Raw genomic sequence first — 16,554 nt, 5'->3', positions numbered from 1 at the left:
AGCCGGGCCGGGGCAAGGTCACTGCAACAGGCCGGCCCTAAGGGCTGCCTCTTACGGGGTCCCGAGCAAGGTGCGAAAGGCGCAAAGGCTCGGGACAGTGGAGAAATCTGGCTGGGCTGGAGGCGCGCGGGAGCAGGGTTCCGGAAGGGGTCCCGGCGGGGCCCGCGCCCGCTCGGCGCCTGCACCTCCAATTAGCCCAGCCCTCCAGCTGCGCGCGTGGGGGAGCCCCGCTGTCACTCGGGGAAGGCGGTCCTTTCCGCTGTGGACGCCGCACGGGGTCCCGGGCCCTCTGGGCGCAGCGGGGTCGCACGCACCCCGCAGATTCCCCGGCGACCCGGGGGCGCGCGGCCGAGACCTGCGGACGGCCCACCCTCCCCAACGCCGTTGCGGGCCACCCCCAGGCGCACAGGCAGCCCCGAGCCGAGCGCGCGCCCTCCGGTCACCCGCGGAGGCGCCGAGCGCACGAGGCTCGCCAAGTGCCCCCTCCGCGGCGAGGACTCGAGTGGGCCGCAGCTGGGCGCCCGCGTCTCCTCGGCCCGGCCCGACCGGCTTCCTGCTCGCGTCGCCCGGACTTCCTCCCCGCAGTGCCGGGTGGCCACCCGGTGCCAGACCGGAGGCGGGGGGAGGGCGGGGGAAGGCGGGGGCCGGGCCGGGCCGGCGCGGGGGCGGGGGGCGGGGAGCGGCCCCGGGGCAGGGGTCCTGAGCTCCGGCCCGCACGTCCTCTGGGCGGGCGCTCGCGGCCGCGGGCCCCAGCGGAGGGCGCAGCCGGCCCTGCCCCGTCCCGGGGGTCCCGCAATGCGCTTCCTCGCCGGCTCCCAGGCGCCCGGCCCCGGCTCCCCCCCACCCACCCCCCGCGCCCCGTCGGCGGGCGGGGGGTGCCCCGCGCGCCCCACCCCCCGCCGCCCCGGCCCGCTCGCGGTGGCCGCCCCGAGCGGAGCTTTGTGACGTCAGGCGGCCGGCGGGCGGCGTCACGCGCGGGCTGACCCGGCGGCGGCGGCGGCGGCGGCGGCGGCGGCGGCGGGGCGGGGGCGGGGGCCGGGGCCGGGACGCGGCGCGGGAGCATGGAGCCTCGGGCCGGCTGCCGGCTGCCGGTGCGGGTGGAGCAGGTCGTCAACGGCGCGCTGCTGGTCACCGTGAGCTGCGGCGAGCGCAGCTTCGCCGGGATCCTGCTGGACTGCACGAAAAAGTGAGCGGGGGCGGGGGCGCCCCCCTCCCCCCACCCCCGGCGGCCGGCGCGGGGCGGGGTGGGGGTGGGGGCCCGGACCGGCTCCGGGGCGGGGCAGGCTCGGCGCCGGCGCCCGCTTTCGGTTTCCATCCCCCCACCCCCCACCCCCGGCCCGGGGCTTCGGGGCGCGCGAGCGCGGCCGCCCCTCGGGGGGCCCAGAGCGCCTCTCAAAGTCGTCGCGACTTGCGGGGCGGGAGCGGCGGTGGGCGCCCGGTGGGGGGGGGTGGTGGCGGGGAGTCCCCGCGCCGCCGCCGCGTGCCGCCGGCTCCCGAACTCCGCACGTCTGCCATAATTAACGCACTTTTCTTTGTTCAGACGCACTGTTGAATTCGGCTGTTTTCAGAATTGTCGGTTGGGGGGCGGCGGGGGAGCGGGTTCAGATGCGCGCCTGCCCTGACCTGCCCTGCCCTGCCCTGCCAGTCGCTCACAAGTGGGGGCGTCCTGTCTATCTCCCTGGGTCCCCCCAGACTCCTAGGAGCGACTCGGGGCTGAGGCTTGGACTGATGGCAAGCAGTTGCGTCCAGCGGTGGGATTTAACCCACGCAGCGCGGCCTGGGGCGCAGGGGCCCCGGGCAGTGTGGGAGCGAGAAGGCGCCCGTGGAGGTGCTGAGCCGGGGCGGGGGGCGGGGGGCGGTGGCCGCAGGAGCCCTGCTTTCCGGGGTGGAAGGGGGTCCCCGGGCAGGCCTGGGGGCACCTGAGACGCACCTGTGCGCCCGCTGCAGGGACTCGGAGGCAGGAAGAGTCTCCTGGATACAGTGTCACATGGCAGTGAGCTGTCGCGCAGATAAATGATTAGGCATTAATCAGGCACTAATGTCTTGGCGCTCCTGCTGGGCCTTATCTCCAAGCTGAGAGCAGTAAATGGCTCCCCTTGCGGAGGCCCAACTTTTTCCCTCCGTGGAGCCCAGACCTTGCAGTAGCGGGGACGTGGCAGGAAGACCATCACTCTTCAACAGTTACCCTGCTGGCATCATCTCTTTATTAGACGTGCCAGAAGCCATTTATGCACCGGTCATGTGATTTAACATATGGCCTCCCGGGTGACTGTCGCCCCGCTCCGCCCTGGCTACCACAGAGAGTGCTTGGCGGGACCCGGTGGGGGTGGGGGGCGAGGGCTGCAACATAGCCACCTGGAGGCTGCCAAGCCTGTACCTCCCTCCCCCCCCCCCCCCCCCCGGGTGGCCAAGGTCTCCTGCCCCTGATGGCCATCACTTCCTCTCTCGGGCAGGACTGCCAGCTCTGTCCGTCCCTGCTCCCCTGTCTGTGCGGGGGGCTGTACTCAGGCTTTGTCTGCACAGCCCTGCCTGGCCTTTCCTCCCTGGAGAGGGGCACTCGCAACAGAGGCTTCCCCCCCTCGTTTTCTGGGCTCCCCAGCTCAGCACAAGGGAGGCTGTGGGCCCCTCGGCTTGTGGGTGGCAATGTTTGCGAGATGGCAGCCTCACCCCCCTTCCTCTCTGCCTCCAACTGGGCTCCCCTCCCCGAGGCTGTGGCTAACCTGGTGTGGAGATCAACACCCCCGTCACTCCCCTCCCTACCCCCCTCCCCCGTAGAAGCCAGCAGGCCGTGCTGGGATCCCCAGTGTGGGAACTGGCAGCAGCACGCTGGTGGGCGTCAGCCCTGCCACGGCCACGTTCAGCTGTAACCAGAGTGGCCCAGAACCGAGGCCTCGGTGGGTGCAGCTCTTCTCAGCGCTGGCTCTTTCCGATCGGCATTGATCCCTCCTCCTTGTGGGGAATCCCGAGACCCCCTGCGGCCCCCCAGCGCCTCCAGCCCTCCGGGGCGTGGTCCCGAAACTGCCACCCTCGTCTCCCCTCCTCTTGCCACTTCTGGTTTCACCCTGCCTTCCGCTCTCTGCCCGTGATGTTAAGGACTCAGCGCTCCTGTTTGCAGCCTGGTCATCAGGTGGGGTCTCTTGGCAGCCCCGGGCGGGGTGTTGTGGGCCGCGGTGTCTGGCCTTGGGCTGCCGTGTCCGTGGCACCGATCCGCCTTCCCTGGGGCCGGTTTCTCCTCCTCGGTGCCTGCTGCCCCTCCCCGACGTGTGACAGTGGCAGGGCCGGTCAGTGGAGGCCCCACCCTGGGTGGTGGCGCTGGCCGGCCGGGAACAACGGCTGGGACCTCCCTCCGATTGCACACAGCCGCCCACCTCTGGGAACCCGCGGGTCCCAGAGCAGTGGGGTCGTCCTAGGTCTGTCGAGGGCAGCGAGGCCGCAGCTGTCGGTGTGCCCGTGGTGCGCGGCCAGGCACGTGCCAGTGACTGTCATCGTCAGCAGCCTCCAGCGTCTGTGTGCGGGCCTGGGGTGGGAGGTGGGGGGCCGGGAGCCTGAGTCTCTTGCAGGGGTGGAGCAGTCCCAGAGGAGGGGTCCCTCGTGCAGCCCCCATTTCCCGTCCCAGAGCGGGGCCCATGAGCAGTGTCACTCTCCGGGCATTTGGGAGGCGGCATCCCCTCCCTTGGCCCTCTGAGAGGCAGATTCCCGTCCCCAAATGTGCACAGGAGGACGAGAGCTCACAGAGGCCCTCGAGATCTCAGCAGGTTTGTGGAGCTGCCGGGGCGGGTGCCCAGCTTCCTCCCACCCGAGCCTTGAACCTGCTGCCAGGTTGCTTTGTGCTCTGAAGGAAGGTCCTCCACTGCTGGGGGCCTGCCTTCTCGTGCCTTCACCTGCATTCATTGACTACCTACTGTGTACCTGGGCTGAGTCCCAGGAAGACTGTGCGTGGACCCTCCAGCTTCCCTGTGAGGCTGTGCTTTCTCCTGGTGTAGTGAGGGTGCAGATGGCCCAGGCCTGCCCCAAGTCTTTGGGCTGGGGTGCCGGGCGGGTGTGGGCATTGTTTTGTGGGTGGTTTGGGGGTACCCCTGGGGTTGAGGTCCCCCAACCTGGGTGGCCCTGGCTGAGGCATGGCCCCAGGACCGCAGAGACCCGAGTGGTAAAGGAGAGGTCTCGAGAGTAACAGGAGCCCCGACGACCAGCTGCCCCATCGGGCCTGATGGCAAACCCCAGGTCCCCAGCCCTCATCCCCGAACTGGTGTTTTTCAAACTTCCCCAGTTGTGAGTCACCCAGGGCGCCATTACCGTGCAAGATTCCTGGGCCTTTGTGACCCACACCCCACCCTGGGAGGTTGGGACTCCAGCCAGTCAGGAATCCCAGCAGGCCTGTCCCCGGGCAGGAGAGCACCCCTGTTCCATCCCAGGCATAGCCCCTGGTCCAGGAGGGAGGCTTGACCACTGGCGACCGGTCCTGGGATGGTTCACCGGGCAAACAACGATGGACACCTGGTCCGGGCCCTGCTGAGCACGTCCTCCTTGCCTTCAGGGGCCAGAAGGGCCAGGAGCAAGGTGCCCTGTGTGTCATGGGGTGGCAGGGTCTGCGGCTGGCAGGCAGCTGCACCCAGGGGACCTGGCCAGCGTGGAGGTGATGAGGGGGTGTGGACTGCGGGAGCCCTCAGATGGCTTAGACGAGGGTGTGGTCAGCTGAGCTCTACTGGGATGATGCTGGTGGTCTGGGACTCGGGGGGCCAGATGTGACAGCCTTGCCCCATGGCTTGTCCCCAAGACCCTGGGTCTACCCACGGGGGCAGGGCGGCCTCCCATGGAGACGAGGGGTCACTCTGGTGTCCAGGCTGTGACTTCCCCTGCCAACCTGTTTTTCACAAGTCCCTGAGCAGAAGTGGACCCGGAGGCCTCCACACCCTAGAGGCCTGGCAAGGCCACCCTACCTTCCCTGTGCCAGCCTGCTCCTGACCCTCCCTCGGGGCCAGGCCCTGCAACTCCCTGTGTGCAGGGCTGCAGAGGAGACAGACGGACTGCTGCACGTGTCCTAAACCAACGTGTAGAGTCGTGGGGGGAGGGGGGAGGGAGGTGGGGGGCAGGAGCCTGGCCGCAGGGTGGGCCTCACCATCGGGACTCAGGCCTGTCCTGGGGCTGCAGGCTCCTTGCATGGACCCCTGGGGTGTTTCTGTTCCAGAAGCCACGTTTTCTCACCTCTCTACTGGACACCAGGGGAGCCTCTCCCTGTGCGAGGTTGAGGAAGGAAAGGCCAGGGCAAACGTGGACCTGGCTGGGGTCGGAGGCCACTGTCAGGTTCCACAGATGCTTGGATCCCGAGTCGGTAGAGCGGAGAGGCCGCAGGGGAGGCCGGGAGCTCTGGCAGGCGGCCGGGCCGTCTCCTCCTGGCCACGGGCCAGCTCGGGCCCGGCTGCTCTGGGGGTTTGCTGAGCTGGTTGCATGGGTGAGACCTCAGGGAGGGCGGGTGAGGCGAGGCCCGGCCGCTGGTGTTTTGCCAAGGACTGCAGGCTAGGCTGCTTCTCTCTGGGCCCGGTGTCCATGCCAGATGGCCGTGCCTTCGTCTCGGCAGAGTGGGGACACTCGGGGGAAAAACTGCTTTGCTTTTGGGTCTCACCCCCATCAGAGTCTCCTGGGCTCCTCACCTCGGTGTCCCCCACCTTTCCTTTGCCCTTCCCCCAACTCCCCGAGGACGCTGTGCTGAGGTTTCGTTTGGGGGTCCCCAGTTTCCTGCATGGAGACCTTGGTCAGTCCGGCCCTCCAGGCCCCAGCTCTGCACTGTGAGTCACCCCAGTCCCAGGGCCCCTCCTCACACACATCTACCCCATCCTTGGGTAGGCAACCGGTGGGTCCAGCAAGGACAGTAAAGGGCGGGACAGCGGGGCTCCCAGCCCTCTCGCCTGCTGAGGCCCTGCAGTGCCACCTGGGGGGGCACTGCCAGGCTGGCCGGGGCCACCAACCCTGGGCACGTGCCAATGTCAGCACAGCCTGGCCTCACCGAGGGGCTGGGCCCCGTAGGCAAACCACAGGCTGTGGTGTTGCCACGCCTCGTGCCCTCTGGTCCAGTTGAGGTCACCCCGCTGGAGACAGGGTGCTGAGATCCTTCGAGAACGGCTTGTGTCTCTGTACTTGGAGGCAGTGGAGCTGAGACGTGAGCCCAGACCGCTACTGTCACCAGACCCGCCGGGTGCCCTGGCCTCCCTCAGCCGCCTCGCCATCGGCGAATCGGGCAGGGGGACGCTGTGTACCTCGCGGGGCTTGGTGCCCAGGCACCTGCTGCCCAGGGAGCGAGCCCCTCACTGGCTGCTGTTTACCCTCCGGCAGCTGTGGGTGTGGCCGAGGCTGGAAGGAAGCAGCCGCCTGCGGAGTCACGGGGCCGCGGGGTCAGCCGGCCCGAGTGCCGATCCACAAGGCCGCAGCTGACATCTGGGAGCCCGCCGCACCCCCGAGGCTGTGGCCCCCACGCAGGGCAGGTGCAGGCGTGTTGCCTGGGCTCTGGGTCCTCTGTGAAGCTGTGTCTGACCTCCCAGGGCAGGGAGGGGTCACTCAGGAGCCATAAAGCACGTGCACCGGTCTCTGTGACTGTCGTAAACACGCAGGGACTTCTGAGGGGTGTGTCATAAACGGTGAGGGGGGGGAAACCTCCCTGGAGCACAGCTTCGGGGCCTCGGGGGCAGGGCGACAACCCCCTCTCCGCCCCAGCTGTCCCCAGCCTGCCCCCCTGACGGGGGGAGGTGGCCAAAGGCGCTGTCAGCCCACAGGGTCCTGCAGAGGAGGCTTCTAGAGGGAAGACGGGTTCCGGGTGAGGGAAAGGACCTGCCCCGGGGGGTTGCTCTTGGGGTGCCCCGGACCCCGGCTGGCAGGAGGGGTTCTGCACCCCCACAGGCAGGCTGGTAGGGGCACAGGCGTGGGACAGGGTGGGGCAGAGGGAAGGAGAGCCTGGGGGGGTATGGGCTGGTTCCGAGTGGGGTGAAGGCAGAGAAGCTTGGGAGGGGAGTGGGGAATGTGGATGAATCCCCATGGTCTGGTCACGGTCTGAGTGCCTGTAAAGGGGGGCAGGAAGTGGGCTTTGGGGGGGCCTTGGGAACAACACTCCAGGTCCCAGGGGTGTGGATCCTGTCTGCTGTGTGGCCTCTCCTGGTCTGTGGGACCCCTTGGTCTGTAGATGTGCCTACAGGTTTCCCTCTCAGGTTCTGGAACCTTCACTGTGGCCCTTATTTCGTGCCCACAGGTGGCAGTTGGGTGCCCACTCAGCATAGGGGCTGGTCTCCCCGGTGACCTCCTGGCCATCCTGGAGTTCCCACTGGGGCTAAGGCTGTCCCTTGAGGGGCCCCTGGGGACTTTTTGCGTGTCTTGATGTCATCGTCTGTCAGGTCACCACGGCTGCGGGGGGTGGGGACCTCCTGCCTTCCCCGTTCTCCTTGCCAACACCCCCTTCGTTTGAGGCCTCTACATGGGCGCCATGGGTTCCATGGAGGGGATCCCAGCACCCCTAACAGCAAGAGGCTGGGCACACTGGCCCCGAAGCTCAGGGTGAATGTGTGTGCACGTGTGTGTGTGTGCGTGTGTGTGTGTGTGTGTGTGTGTGTCTTGGTGTGAGTACATGTGTTTAGCGCTCAGAGTTTCTGCTTTGTTCTGAATGTTCTATGTTCTATGAGGCTTATTGAAAGGAAAGAACCAGGTGCTGATTCCGGTGTGGGGTCCAGTCCCCACTCTGATGCCTGAGGACTCAGGGTGAGGTTTGGCCTGCTGGCCACGACTGTGGGTGGGGTGGGGGCAGCTTTGGGCCGGGCCTTGTCTCCCACACCTGGACCCCAGCAGACTTCCCCGAGAGGGCTGCACAGTAGCTATTCTGGGCCTGGCGCCTGTCCTCTGTCCTGGCTACTCAGCAGTGGGGGGGTGGGGAGCGGGGAGCAGGAAGGCAGCCAAGGGTAGTCCGAGCACCAGCACGAGCACGCGTGGCTGGGCGTCAGTAAACCCTGACTTACAGAAACTGGAGGTGGCTCTTGGGGCTGTGAGGTCCCTGTGCCCGGTGCCGGGGTGCGGAACCCTTTTTCCCGGTGGGGACACGACCCCGGGGCCCCCCGTTCCCCAGGAGTCCCGGCCCATCCTAGCGTGCGAGTCCTCTAGTGCAGGAGACCAGCACTGGGGAGCAGACTCTGGTATCGCTGTTGGTCAGCAGGGATGCGTGGCCTGTGGCTGCAGGGGCCGCAGCACATGTGGTCCAGGGGGATGGCCTGGCCGTCCCGGGCCACTGGGCACACGAAGAGCCACACGCCCAGCAGAGGACGGAGATGGGTGGCGGGGCTCACCGTGGCCGCTCCCCCCTCCCCCAGGGCAGAATCCCACCTCGGAGGGAGCCAGGTGCCCCCCTGCGGCCCGTGGCTGGGTGCTCCCTCCCAGGCTGGCCTTACAGCTCCCCCCACCGCTCTCCCTTGCTCACAGTTACAGGTTACAGTTCGGCTGTCTGGCCACACAGAGGGCAGGAGCAGTCTCCCTGGGGCCCGTGGCCACGGTCCTGTGTCTATGGACTCTCTGGTCATGAGGAGATGAATGTGAACCCCCTGCCCCCACACGCGAAGACTTTAGTGTCAGGGGATGGCCGCACGTAGACAGGAGCTTGATAAGAAAGGAAAACCGTGGTTTCCGGGCTTTTACCACGACCTTGCACGAAAACGGGGCAGTGTTCACACGGTGGGTGTGCCGCCATATTGTTAACTCATCGACCTCGAGACCGAGGACCTTGGGGAGGCGATGTCCCCGCGGGCCACTGCGCCTGGGCCAGTCCCGCAGCCCTCTGCGGCCGGCTCCCGTGTGGCCTGTGCCCGCTCCCGGCCGGTCCTCGGCACTCGGGGGCCAAGCTGGAGGCGGTGATGTCCTGCGCGGTGGGCCCTCTTAGCTGGCCTCGATTCTTCTGGAGAACAGCAAGTGGAGAAACCATTTGGAAATAGAAAAGGCAGAGCGTTCATTTGTCGCTTCTACTTCGGTTAGGTTCGTAGTGGACGGTGAGCACAGAAGTGCCGTGTTTCCCTTAACTTGGCGGAAGAAGTCTGCTTTTGTGCGTAAAAAGTAACAGGTTTTGGCCAAAGGGCCTCGCAGGTGACATCACATTTGTTTAGAAGTTACGCATACCTACGCGGCCTTGTTTTTCACTGTTTGGAACAGTGAGTGTCTTCTTGCTGCCCCGGGCGTCGCTGGTGAGTTAGTACGGCCTCCCGACATTCCCGGCACGGGGTCCGGGGGGACGGAGCACTGACCACTGACTTCAACAACGAGACGCCCCAAGGTGCCCAGACGTCTGAATGGAGGCTGCCTGGCCCGACGCTTCCCGGGGAGGGGGCAGGACTGTGGCTGCGGAGCCCTGTGGGTGCCGCTGTGCCATTGGCCTTGGCCGTGCGTCCTCGTGGGAGGGGTCCTCCTGCCCTCTCGTGTTCCCTTCCCATGGGTCTCGTGGCCCTGTCGACACTGCCTGGCCCACTCTCCTTCCTGGAGCTGGAGGGCCTGTGGGAGGGCCTGGGGGTGCCCGGCAGGAGGGGTGGTCCTTCCAGGCTACGGTGGCCAGGGGTGGTGTGGGTGTCACCCTCACCCGAGGGCCGTGGAGACAGCTGAGACCGACTCAGCATTTGGGAGGGAGCCATCTCACCCCCAGACCCAAAGCTCTGGTTCGGTGGCTGACTTCTGTCCCCTCTGGGCCGTGGAGGCCATTGCTGCCCCCACACACGGCCGGCGCCTGGGACCCGGCTCCTATGGGCTGCCCTGAGCCCTGTAGGGAGCATGCTTGGGGTCTTCCCTTGGGAGGAGGGAGAAGGTGGACAAGGCCCGTGAAGAGCAGCCGGCCTGCTCAGGCCATGTCACAGAGCCAGAGACCCTGTTCTCAGGCTCCCAGGGCCCCCATGCCTACACCGGGGCCCTGGGAAGTCTCCATCTGCCCGAATTCCCCTTGTTACCGTGAACCAAGGTGTGGACGTCGGGCCCTGAGGACCCGAGAGCTGGCCGCCGTGCTGGTCACGAGACTTGGTGGAGCACGTGCCTCCCCTGAAATGTCCCACGTGGTGGACACGTGGGGGCGTGTGCCTCCCCAGGTGCTCCGGGCCCCACGGGCCGGGGCCAGGTGCAGCGGTGTCCTCCCGTCCTGACTCTCCCCTCTGTCTCCCCTCTGCCAGGTCCGGCCTGTTTGGCCTGCCCCTGTCGGCCCCGCTGCCTCAGCCCGAGGACCCCCCAGTCAACGGCTGCCACGGCCCGGCCCCCGCGGAGCAGGACGGAGAGGCAATGCAGCTGGGGACAGTCCCTCCACCGCCTCCCGACGGGGACCAGCCCCCCGAGACTGCAGACCCCAAGCCACCGCTCGTGCCCCCGTTCCCACCGTATTTCGAAGGCGCCCCCTTCCCTCCCCCGCTCTGGCTAAGAAGCACCTACCGGCAGTGGGTGCCGCAGCCGCCCCCCCGGACCATCAAGAGGACACGCCGGCGTCTGTCCCGCAACCGTGACCCGGGTCGGCTGGCCCTGAGCCCCATCCGCCTGCGGCCGCGCCAAGTACTCTGTGAGAAGTGCAAGAGCACGCTGAGCCCCCCCGAGGCCAGCCCCGGCCCCCCGGGTGCCCCGAGGCCGCGCAGGAGGGTGGGCAGCGGCCCTGGCTTTGACAGCGAGCCCCGCAAGCCGGAGGACCCGGCCGGCGGTGGCGACCCCGCGGCCACCACGAGGAGGAGCAAGAGGGAGAAGCGAGAGGAGGACAAGGCCCGGGTGCCACGGAGCCCGGCCATCAAGATCTCCTACAGCACGCCCCAGGGCACGGGCGAGGTCGTGGAGATCCCCTCCCGCGTGCACGGGTCCCTCGAGCCCTTCTGCCCCTCCCAGGCCCTGCACGGTGGCGGCCAGGACCCCAGCGGGCCCAGCGCCTCCATCCCCAAGCTGAAGCTGACGCGCCCCGGGCCCCCTGGCGCCGGCCTGCCGCCCCCCAAGATCCGCCTGAAGCCCCACCGCCCGGGGGCCGGGGAGCGGGAGCCCGTCTACAGAGCCGAGCTGGTGGAGGCGCTCAACGGCCACGGGCGAGGCCCCCGGGCCAGCTCACCCTCTCTCCTGGGCCACGGCTCCGCGGGCCGTGGGCCGGCGGACTCGTCTTCCGGAAGTTCTGGCGAGGATGATGACTTCAAGCGGTGTCCCCAGGGTAAACCCCAGCAGGACGGCCTGGCGTTCCTCGCCGCCTGCCCTAGGAGGGGGACGGACTGTGCCGGTGAATCTGTGTGGAGCAGCGACAGCCTGGACGAGTCCAAATCGTGCAGCTCAGAAGTGCCGTCACCGGACACGTGTGACCTGTCCGGCGACGGTACGTCTGTGAGGTCCTCGTCCGGGGCCGCGAGGCAGACGGTCCCGCCCCTGACAGTCAGGCTGCACACACAGAGCGTCTCCAAGTGCGTGACTGAGGACGGAAGGACCGTGGCCGTAGGGGACATCGTGTGGGGTAAGATTCATGGTTTTCCTTGGTGGCCAGCGCGTGTCCTTGACATCAGTCTTAGCCAGAAGGAGGACGGGGAGCCTTCCTGGCAAGAAGCCAAAGTCTCGTGGTTTGGTTCTCCGACTACGTCATTCTTGTCTACTTCAAAACTCTCCCCTTTCTCTGAGTTTTTCAAACTGAGATTTAACCGTAAGAAGAAGGGGATGTACCGGAAAGCCATAACGGAGGCCGCCAATGCCGCGCAGCATGTGGCCCCGGAAATAAGGGAGGTCTTAACCCAGTTTGAGACGTAAGCCGCCCGACCAGGTGAGCGCGCAGGGCTGCTCCTGTGCCCCTCCCGCTGCTCTGCTGGGAAGCCTCCACCCTCTGGCTGGCAGTTGGCAGAGAGGCCTGCTTAATGGCAGCGGCACCCTGCTTTGCGGTTCGCGGAAGAGAGGCTTTCCGAGTCGAGTCGTGGGGGATCGTCAGCCACCGTGCGGAGAACAGGGCTGGTTGGTGTTTTGCGGCCAGTTTTCCAAGGGCCGCGAAAGATCTCCGTCCCCTTTTATCTGCGTCCTGGAGAAGGCGCAGGTGTTGGGGGGGGAGCTTCCTCTTGGCCACTCACTCTGAGGGGTCCCTCCCTCTTTTCTCCCCACGCTGGGGCCGCAGCCCCTCCCTCCTGTCCCCAATGGGTCCTGACTTGGCTGGCTGCCCTCAGATGCCACTCGCGTGGCCTTAGCCCCCACCCCCCATTCCTGCGGGTGCGTGGTTCCCGGACCTGTGTCGGTCAGGTGCTCCGGGGTCTGTCCCTGGGCCGGTGTCCTACCCTCTGTCTCCCCTCCGGGAGAACTCTATAGGGCCTCCCACCCCAGGTCTTAGAAGGAGACCCCATGGGCCTGGGGTGTCACCAGGCAGCTTGTGGGGTGGTCACCATGTGGGGTGTCAGGAAACGGCCGAGGGGCAGAGGCTGCCCGCCGTGAACTTCCCGGGGGGCCCAGGATGCAGGGAGGGGCTGGGTGTGTTCCCATCAGAGGGCGTCGGCTCTGGGGCCTGAGCAGCGGGGTGTGTCCAGCGGTCACTGGCCCCCGTGGTGGCCCCCTGGGGCCCACTCCCCTCCCTGTCCTTCCCCACGGCAGGAGGCGGGTCCCGTGCAGGCTGCCTGCATTGGACCCGAGGGCGTGTGGTGGGGCCCCCCTCTGGAGGTCAGGCCATGGCCCTCTTCGGGCCCCTTAGCCTAAGGCCCAGGCCCACAGAAGCAGAGAGAGGGGAGGCGGGTGTCAGAGGGGCACTCCTCCACCCCAGGGGGGCCTCTGCCTCAGTTTCTGTGACCTCTAGCTGACCTTGTCCGGTCTGGTCCACCTGCCTGTCTGCCTGTCTGGTGCCAGTTTCCCAGCTTGGGCCTTCGGGCCTCAGCTGGGCCGGCCGACGTGTGGTTGGGAAGGGGTTTGTGGGGCACCCGGCTTGGTCCCTCACTGCTGTGCCACGTGTCTGGGGGGGTCCTAGGATTGAGGAAGCAATGGTGAGGGGTGCACCTGGGCGGGGTCACAGCCAGGACTCCCGAAGCCTTGTCCCCACCCTTTCCTCCACCTGCTTCCTGCATCGAGCCTGGTCACCGTCTCTGAAAGACTCCCAGGGGTCCGGACACAAACCTGTCCTCCCCCGAAGTGGGCACAGCCCTGTGACCTCTGGGTCTTTGTGATGGGGCGTGGGCGCCCTGTGTGTCGGGGGGAGTCTGGAGAAAGGCCAGGTGCTCTGGGCATCTCCCCGCTCTGGGTGTGTCCTGTGGGCCCCGGGACCGTCTGCGCCCTCTGCTGCCCCCTTACCCGACCTCTCTGCTCACCAGGCCCCTCCTGCCCTTGGCCTGGTCTGGGGCCAGGGTGGAAGCTGGGCACCTCCCCCACTCGCCGTGGGCCCGTGCTGTCAGCGAGGATGTGGTGAGCAGTCAGTCCTCGAAACCGACCTTCAGATCCTTGGTCACAGTGGGCAGTTCCTAGGGCCGTGAGCCTACCACGGGGGGGGGGGGGGGGGGGGGTATGGGGGGGTGGCAGTGTGGCCTGGCGGGCAGGGAGCCCCTGGCTGGGGTGGTTCAGGGCTGGCTCTGTTTACCAGGAAGCAGAGGGAAGAATCTTGCCAGACAGGTTTGCCTGCTGTAGGGGCCCCGTGCCCACAGCCCGGCCTCCTCCCCACCCCCTTCCCCCTCCCTCCCGGCCTCCCTCTCCTCTCTGTGTTTCTGTCCCTGAGCATCTCTCTGTCTCTGTCCCTCTGGCTTCGGGGACTGTGCCCATGCTGTCCCCAGCGGTGCGTGGGGCTCTGGGAGCGAGGGATGCTGGATCTTGTCGGCACCAAAGCACAAAGTGGTCTTGCCCGAGTGACTCTTTAGTTCTGTTGGATGAGGATGGAAGGCTGCCGTGAGGTCCACACCAGGCAGGAGGCTAATGGTGCTGGTGAGCGGGAGTCTCCCGTCCACAAGATTGCTTTCGAGTGTCAGTGGTGCTGTTTGGGCACCAGGCCCTCTGGCCTGCTCCTCCAGGGGGAAGCCGGGAACTGCCTTCGCCTCGCACAGGAGCGGCATGGTCGCTGGCACCTGGGCACGCCTGGGAGGAGGCCGGCGCGGTCCTGCCGCTGGGGCAGGGGTTGGTGGGGATGGTTGTCCTTCGGGCCACGTCCACCGGCTGCCGGGGCCCAGCCCGACTGGCCCTGCTACCACCCCCTGAGGCACTTGCCGAGAGCCCCTCGGCCCCGGGGGAGAATCTGTGCTGCTGACCAGTGCTGGTCAGGAGGAAAGCAGCACACACCGTGGGGGCAGCTCCCTCCCGGGGCCACCTGGTCCCGAGACTCCTCCGTCCCACTTTGCAGGGCGGCAGGAGGCTCGGCTGAGAGGGGGGTGTCCACAGGGACATTCTGGAGAAGCCCCGAGCCATCCTGGGACTCGGCGGCCAGGGCACCGGTGAGAGCCCAGCCCGGGGCGGGCTCCAGCGACAGGGCATAGTGGTCCTCAGCAGGCACTGACCTCCAGGGACAGACATGGGGCCACCTCGCAGGGCCCTGGCTGCTCGCTTGCTGCTCTGGCCCCGAAGGCTGGCATCTCTGAGCTTCATTTTCCTCATCTGTCTCGGAGTGACCGTAGCACCTGCCACGTGGGCCGGGTGGTGAGGGAAGGGTGCCCGGGGGGTCTGGTAATGACCTGTTGGCAGTCGCCTTTCTGGCCCCTCCCACGCCCCCTCCCCCAGGTTGCCACAGGCTGCATCCCTGGGGTGGGGACGGGGTTGTGCTCCTGGCTGGATGGGGCGGGTGTCCCCCTCCTGACTGTGAGGCTCCAGGGGCTCCACGGGTCACAGGGCGAGGCCTTTTGGGAGCTGACTGGTCAGGCCTGGCCTGCAGGCAGGCAGCGGTGCCTGACAGGTGAGGGTAACTGCTCCCGAGGGTGGCATCCCGCCCACGGAGGGCTGAGTGCCCCTCCAGATGGGGGTCAGAGTATGCACAGCGTCAAGGAGGGCCTCCCTTGCGAGTCACGTTCCCCAGACTTGTGCGTAATCACGTGCAGGAAGGTGCTGAGAAGGGGCACGGGCCCCACAGCAGAGTGTCTGGTGAGGAAGCTGACCTGGACTAGGTATCCGGGGAGGCTGCCTGGAAGAGGCGACATATGACTGAGAACGAACGGTGAGCTAATCGTGAGCTACTAGGGCGAGTGCCTGTGGTGGTAGGAATCTTGCACTTTCCAGGGTGGGGCAGGAGGCACACAGCTTGGGGAGGCCAGCGCTGCAGCCTTGTCCTGAGAGCAGAGGGTGCCTTGGGGGCATGTTAGGCAGAGGGGTGAATGGCCCCATTCTGACTGGAAAGACCCCTGGCTGTGGGGTCAGGGGTGGGGAGGTGGACAGGAGGGGAGGGGACAGAGCAGGGAGCGGGGATCTGAGGCCGGAAGAGACCAGCCAGGGATGCTGGTTGTCGGCTCCCGGAACTTGGGGACCACGGTGGCCAGTGTCTGAGTGCCCGAGTCTCGGCTGGCAGGCCAGCACTCAGGGCAATGTTGGACCTGGGGTCGTGGATCCGTGGAATGATCTAGGCCCCACGGGATGGCTGCTGGAGGGGAGGAAGCTTTGGTGCAGCGGAGAGGCAGAGCAAGGTTACGGGGTGTGAGGCCTGGCGGGGGCCCAGAGATGGGGACTGGGCAGGGAGGTGGATGGCACAGATGGGACGGGGCCTCGTCCAGCCTGCTGGCCCCACACGGGGAGAGGGTCGACGGTCATTAGGAGCGTGCCCCGCGGGGCCCAGAGCTATGGGGACAGGAGACCTGGGTCCCGGGGGCCCTGAGAGCACCCTCTGTGCAGCATTCGGAGCCCAGGGACCCTACTGGGCAGAGCCGGGTGGGGGACGGGCTGTTGGCAGTGTTCCGCTGAGGCGTGGGCCAGGCTCTGTGGTACCTGCAGGGGGTGGGGTGGGGGGGGGCAGAAGGCCGCGCGGGGTCCCTCCCTGCCTCTAGGGCCAGTGGGACACTCCCAGGCTGCATGTGAGCTGGAGGGGCCCCAGCGCGCCCCTTTCTGCCTGAGCCGCCAGAGTGTTGGAAGGCAGGGAGCTTTCCAAGGTCACAGAGCAGCCCCCTCGAGGGGCCAGGAACTGGGTTTCTGCTTCACTGAGCGAACGGCGTCCGGAGGGTTAGCTGCAGCCACGGTCCCGAACGACCACATGCGGGGCCACCGGAAAGAACAGAAATTTATTCTCCTGGCTCTGGAGGCCAGAACCCCAAACTGCAGGCGTCTGCAAGGCCCTGCTCCCTCCGGAGGCCCCAGGGGAGGATCCTTCCAGCTCCTGGGGGCTCCCAGAGTCCCTGGGCTTGTGACCGCACCGGTCACGTGGCCTCTCCCGCTCCTCAGTGTCGAGTCTCCCTCTGCCCCCCTCCTGCAAGGACCCCAGGGCGGCCGCGCGAGAAAGCCAGCGTTTCCTCATCAGAGCCCTTAATGTGGTCACACCGCAGCGCCTTCCCTGCAGAGGGTGACAGTCCCCTTCCAGGGGTGGGGCCTGAAGTCCTCGGGGCCCCAGTTGCCCAGTGTCCCCTCTCATCTGGTCAGCAGATGTTAGGGGCCTGTGTGTCCACTCAGCTTGGTTCCCCCAGCCTCGTCCTT

The 16,554-nt window shown here is 67.3% G+C and overlaps 1 protein-coding gene across 6 annotated transcripts in view; it reads left to right on the top strand.

The window, feature by feature from the left end:
- The window catches only part of PWWP2B (PWWP domain containing 2B), a 42,298-nt gene continuing 25,744 nt past the window's right edge, over positions 1-16,554 (top strand). For 2 of the 6 annotated variants that reach the window (XR_009612757.3, XM_060641161.3), the window contains exons 1-2: positions 2,769-5,783; positions 10,167-11,761. Coding sequence is in view for 5 of the 6 variants with exons in the window: in XM_060641161.3 (XP_060497144.1) it covers positions 5,446-5,783; positions 10,167-11,748 (1,920 nt within the window). In the remaining variant the exon portion in view is untranslated. Of the gene's footprint in view, positions 71-956; positions 1,187-2,768; positions 5,784-10,166; positions 11,762-16,554 lie in introns of those variants that run through there. The other 4 variants (XM_060641165.3, XM_060641162.3, XM_060641163.3 and 1 more) reach the window with 4 other exon arrangements.

The sequence above is a fragment of the Panthera onca genome, chromosome D2, assembly GCF_046562875.1.
Source record: "Panthera onca isolate mPanOnc1 chromosome D2, mPanOnc1 haplotype 2, whole genome shotgun sequence".
In the NCBI taxonomy this organism is placed as follows: Eukaryota; Metazoa; Chordata; class Mammalia; order Carnivora; family Felidae; genus Panthera; species Panthera onca.
The sequence above is the reverse complement of the archived record's forward strand: the minus strand, read 5'-3'. Positions and strand labels throughout refer to the sequence as shown.